Source organism: Argopecten irradians, chromosome 7 (assembly GCF_041381155.1).
Source record: "Argopecten irradians isolate NY chromosome 7, Ai_NY, whole genome shotgun sequence".
Classification (NCBI taxonomy): Eukaryota; Metazoa; Mollusca; class Bivalvia; order Pectinida; family Pectinidae; genus Argopecten; species Argopecten irradians.
Genome location: NC_091140.1, coordinates 19,907,062 through 19,913,539, shown reverse-complemented (window position 1 = coordinate 19,913,539; position 6,478 = coordinate 19,907,062). Strand labels below are relative to the sequence as shown.

At 34.1% G+C, this 6,478-nt stretch overlaps 1 protein-coding gene across 1 annotated transcript; it reads left to right on the top strand.

Annotated features, from left to right (window-relative positions):
- Positions 1 to 2,088: 2,088 nt before the first annotated feature.
- Positions 2,089 to 6,365, top strand: LOC138327794 (uncharacterized). Its single transcript, XM_069274179.1, has 3 exons — positions 2,089 to 2,493; positions 3,369 to 3,941; positions 5,051 to 6,365. Exons 1-3 carry the CDS (start codon positions 2,337 to 2,339, stop codon positions 5,512 to 5,514), a joined length of 1,194 nt encoding a protein of 397 aa, XP_069130280.1. The 5' UTR covers positions 2,089 to 2,336; the 3' UTR covers positions 5,515 to 6,365.
- The last annotated feature ends 113 nt before the right edge of the window (positions 6,366 to 6,478 follow it).

Sequence of the window (6,478 nt, the reverse complement as noted above, 5' to 3'; positions counted from 1 at the left end):
TACGTTTATATGGGCACTTGACTGATTACATATCTTAAGTATCATCATAATAGCAAAACAGTAATACATGACAACGAACTATAGACATGCCAAGGTAATTAAACGGACTTGTCAGCTTTAGGATATAGAGGAAAGCCAGAAAGCTCTTTAGAACACATCGACCTATGACAATCACCTGGTACATGTAGCTTCCCTATTGCGAATTCAAAAACCAGAGGTGAAGGGCTAGTGATAACATGTCGGAATACCTATTAAAACAACTCGGTCATCGTAGCTAGCTCACATTGTCGATTAGTGATTGTATTACGTTTACCAATATGTAAAGAAACAGGTAACTGCAATTCGTCTTATAACTGACAGATGACCAGAGTATGAAGCTTAACCACCAAATGCGACAGACGACGTGTATTGTTTCGGTTTCTATCAAAGATGATGATGACTTCCAGCTGATTACTACAATTTAAACTTTTAATTTTCAACATAAACACGGTGGGATAGTTTTAAATAATCGAATAAGGTTTATTAAGCATCTGGAGCTATTGAATAGTGAATACGTTTAGTGTTTATTTTAAAAATTCAACCTGGGCTAGTTACAACATTAGGCATAGGTTAATCCTACTGTATGTATACGATTTTTGTTTTACGGAATGGAGTACTAAGCATAAGAGAGTGAATTTATTTTATTGCCAATCTGAATCTGTTAATATATATTTGACGTCGAAGTAGATTTTTCAACGGAGAACAAACTATACATTTAATCGAATGTGTCCTTAAGACATAGAGCTACAGGTGTAATGGCGTACATGTACATGTTGGCAGTTAACAAACACGCATGCACCGGGTGCATGTAATAAAATGGTGAAGTGCATCAATTGATACTGTTTTCATATGTTGTAGTTAAATCAAACTTGTTACAAAATCATAAGATTGTAACTGTCATCACGAGCAGAATTTACAATGCGATGCTTATTTGGTTTCACACTCATTTCAAAATGTAAAAAAACCCAGAAAAATACGTCCTCGGTCAATATTTTTTCTTTTGTCGATATGTTGATATAACCATGTATCGACCTCATCAAAATTCTATATTTGTTTACTATCACATTTTTGTCAGGACATTTGAATATGATTTTCCTTAACGGCAATTTGTGAAAGTTAATTATTCATAGATAACACTGAAAGCACACACATACAAAGAAACACCAAATAGGGATAAGACATATTTATAGAGATAGTTCCTACTACGTATAGGCGACCATTGACATCTAAAACGTGTTCCGGAATAACGTACCTTGACTATAGGAACATGGAAAATAATGTGCCATTTGGGATCGATCTCAAGTTGTCTAACAAAAAAGAGTTTGGTGTCATATCTATAACATAGCGATAGATAATTGTGTAGAAAGAGAAAAAAAACCCATTATCAATGCAATATCAATTTTGAAATAAACCACTGATTCTTTAAATCGAACAGGTACAACACAAAAATATAATGTTAAGAATCAAATTATAAGAATAATACTGGATGCTTCCAAGGTGGATCGTAAACATGTATTTTCCTTTACCGCTGAATATAATGTCATTGTCTCCTTTTCACCTTACTTTCAACCTTTCTGTTAGACATTCATTATGTTAGGCTTTGCCCCTTGATTTAGATATACCAACATTAAACAATTGACATTGTCTGCTTCTGGTCAGTCCTTACATTCAAGAAGTGACACCACTGGATTTCGCTTATTTACAAATCGCCACATTCATCTATATCACGCACGTATACATAACACAGTGGATATTAAATATACGAAGTTCCCATCAACGGCAAAATAGCCCGAGGAACCAAGTAAAAGCTGATCTTTACCTTTGAAAGGAACGCATTATACGAAATGTCTCGAGGTACAAATCTACCTTGTAAAGACACAAGGTAAAACCTGCGAATTATCATAAAATGACAAAATGAATAGTAAGATAAATGATACCATTAAGAATTGTAAAACGTATTGATGTTTACATAGCTTGCCAAACATTGCTATCCTTTGATCACTTACGAACTAAGGATGTAAACTGAGCATACCACAAATAGCCTTTATTTTAGTAATTGATCAGTGTTAGGTGTAACATGTGGAGGGAACACTATCAAGAAATTTATGTGTGAACAAATCAATTTTATTTTACATATTAGCTAGTTAATGTATGGATATCAGTTAATTTGGATGGCATGTTTGTGTGCATGTTGAAAACTTGATAACACAATCTCATCAAAATCAAAATCAAATACGACCTCACAGACATTTGGATGACAAACTTCTATATGGGCAGCGTATCATCATTATCTTAACATGGACTTACAGAGGAAATACACGTGTATAATTTCCATTTGTTTGCTGTGGTTAATTTTCGTTTGTGTCTTCCTGGGAGAAAATGCAGTCATTATAACTAAAAGTTTAATGTATCAAGTAAGTTCTGAAGATATACGAGGGCACGCAGATGAAGACAGTAAGTTGTTTGTAGCATTTGTCAGACGTATTTTAAAAAAAATCCGAAATTAACATAACATTTTTTTTGGCTTTCAAAACATTGATAAAGTATAGTTAATAATTTCGATATTAATTAAGATAATATCAAAAGTATATTTAATGGAATTGAATACGAAGGTTAAGAATGATTTGCTTGTTCAATAGTACCCCCAATGAAGATTAAAAACGAGTACGTGCAAGTCAACATTACTTACAATAAGATATTTTCTTATTTTAATTTTCTATTAGAATTTCCTGGACATGTCAATTGCAATTACAGTAAATCCCCTCTTAGCGATCAACTTTGTGTAAAGACCACCTGCTTAATAAGACCACATTCCTTAAATGACCAATTTCAACACAAGTCCACTTGTTTATCAAGGCTACAATACTTCTACCTAGCTCTAGCTCTTTTCCGTCTGTCCATTTAAGATGCTCCACCGCTGACAAGTGGTACACTGTATTTTGCTCTATTAAAACAGGAGCAGACGAATTAGATTTTTTCTTCGGTTACAAAATTTATTTACTTTACACCATTACTGCCACTGAAATGTTTATACTTCAAGACAAAAATATTGATAATAATTAATTGCATCATGAAGAAATTCCGTGGCACTATAACCTATATTGAATGGAGTATTGGTTGCGCATGCATCAAAAGCAAAATAAATGATTTCATATTAAATTTGTGTAATTAGACATACATATACACGATTATACAAAATATTATATATAATTAATGTTCCATTGATTAGTATCGCCTATGCTTAATCGGCGGTAGTGCATCTTAAAGTGGTCTTTATAGACAGCTTATACTCTATGTTAATCCATTAATTTGAATACACCGTTTTTTAGGCGGCATACTGAAAGATGAGATGTTTAAGAGTACTGTCATTCAGAAGCCTATTCCTGTAAATGACAATTGTCCCAAAATGGGAGACATTTCTGACTGGACATTGCAATGCAAATACAATTGCAGAGCGATCAATATGACGTTCGATTCACCTAGCCGTGTCCAACTAGTCCCTGTATGTGACCAAGACAAAGGATATCTTGTCAGGGAATCGACGCAAGTCACAGACAGTACTCCAGTACTGCAGTTCCAACATCCATGTATAAGAACGTTCTTACGACTGAACTGCTCCAGCAACTTCCCCGTGCCAAATATTGTTCACTATGTATGGTATAACATGCGCCCTATGCGATTTTATCATTTCCTTAGTGTTTACAGTGTGTTCAAAATACAGAAACCTTGTGTGATATTTATACACGGAGATTTTATGCCAACGGGAGAATACTGGAACTTTCTGCTGAAAATTGTTCCTAATATATTATTTTTACAACAAATCCCTCCGGTTGAAATTGCAAACAAGACCATATTGCACATCGAACACAAAGCGGATATAACACGGCTGAATGTACTGAAAGGTGGGTAGTATAAGTAAATGACCAGTAGCTTCAACATAGTAACATAGTCGGTGTTATACATTGTAAAGAAAATATTTGCATTATGATATTATCAAATGCATGTTTATGTCTAAACTTAATATTGGGCACATGGTTAACACACAATCTGATCTAATATATTGTTTTTTATTCATTGTTTCACCTTTGATGTCTTTTTCCTGTTAATCGTGTTGTATATTCGCCATTTACATCTTCTTGTACTAATTTAGATCGATACAGCTTATTTTTCGAATCAATATTTTCAGTCCTTATTGCGTATTTAAGATGTAGCTGTTCTGTATTTATTTCATTTTGATGTTATGACAGAGTAGATTAGCAGCTGTGCAATGCAATGCATTTTAAGTATGACATTAACTTAAGATGCTACATCGCTGACGAGTTTTGGTATTTTTCGCTACCAAAAACAGGAATAAATTGACGAATCAGTTACAAAAGTTACTTACTTTATTCCATTACCACTATTGCAAGGTTTGAGCTTCTTATTTTATTTTAGGATAAAAATATTGAAAATAATAAATTGTGTTCCGAAAATAATCCATGGTACTATGTCCTATATGAAATGAAGTACTGATTGCGCATACACCAAGAGCAAAATAAATTATTGTATAAGTACTTTTGTGCTAATTAGACACATATTTACATGGTTTAACATCAGGTATTGTTCAAATGATGAGCATTGTATATGCTCTGTCGGCAATGGAACATTCTTAACAAAACGCAAACTATGTTATTGGAAACAACTGGAATTCATAGAGATGAAACCAGATAATAATTTGTGTCGTGCTTGCTATTATTTATGTTTTTCTTTTAATACCAGTAGGGAACGTTTAATCTTGTCTCATTTAAGGTATAAAAGTTTCGAAAATTACGTCAATTTTAATATAGGCGTATTCCGTCGTTGAATGTAACAGAGTTACCTCCCTTTGCTGAAAATTATGACATTACGCTCATGATTTCACAATTATTTTTTATAAAAACAAATAGCAGATAATACGCAAATACAGAATAGGACAATCGCAATGATTTTTTTGTTGACGTAAATACATTGCACCTGCCTTTATTACTTTCAGAGTATGGTGGTATATACATGGACACGGATGAAATACTGTTACGGAAACTGGATCCCCTAAGAAAACATCAATTCACCCTTAGTAAAGCTTTCGATTTCAACCTTAGCAATGGTCTTATTCTTTCTGCAAGAGATGCTGGTTTCCTGAATATCTGGATCAAAGCTTACGACACATATGATCCAAACAAATGGGGCTATCATTCAACAATTATGCCAGCAAAGCTATCGAAAATCTATCCAGATATGATCCACGTAGAGAACAAAACATTTGTTCGGCCGGACGCTGGTCACACAAAGGATTTATTTCAGAATAATTTTGATTGGTCCAACAATTACGCTATACATTTATTTATGCGGTATTACAAGAAGGTATATAGCTTGACGTCTATCAGAACACTTAACTGCACTCTCGGTACGGTAGCTCGGTTCATCTTATTCGGCCATAAAGAGTTGTGTACCAAGTAAAGGGACAATTTGGTTTCCGTTTAGGTATATAGATCGTGATGTTGAGTGTCAAATATGTAGGTAATGCAAACCTGCATTTTGAATAATAGAATATTTCCCTACCCAGTTGGTGTGACAACGAAATCAAAACCCGGTAGCAGGTACAGGTAATTCATGAACGTCCATACCTAGGCTTCATGAATTACCTCTTGGGATTGTGATTTCGTTGTCACACGTTCATAGATAGGGAATGGTTATTTTCCTCCCATAAACAAAAGAGACGAGATAACGGCTTAATTAACAGAAGCATTCTCGCGGCGACATGAACATTGTTTTGTCGACTACACGTCAATATTGATGACGTCATCGACAATGCACGCCACGGTTACGCAGCATTAAGTCATAATGTCACGTAATTGTAATCAGGTTCAAAAGGTTAGCGGGCGCTAACCCTAGGGGTTGAGAAGAAAATCTCTGACGGCTAAAACTAGTGAAAAATCTTCAGATAATAGTGGGAGAAAAAAGTGTATCACTCAATCCCCACAATTGCCTTGCCTATCATATTTAATTTTTTTATTGTTTATTGTTTCAAGGAACTTGGTTTATAAACCAATATTGTCTAACGGTTTTGCTATTACGTTTTTCACAAAATCTCATGTACGATGTTTGACATGACCTACAATTTATGCGGATGGGGGTTTGGATTTTATATTAACATTACCTTTCCGAATCAGTAATAGTGCAGCTGCTGTTGTAGCTTCCTTTGCACACGGTGAATAATTTGTTTATTGCTATGATAATTTCACGATGTTTTCATTAGTCAAATATGTAAATAAACGTGTATAAGCGTTAATGGTTGTTCTCGTTGGTTTATGAGGTGTAGTTCTGTTACATTAATAAGTCTTTTTATCCTTGTAGATTTACAATGAATTGTGACATTACATTTATTCCTTCAAAAACAAGCTTAAAACGTTTAGAAAAAGAA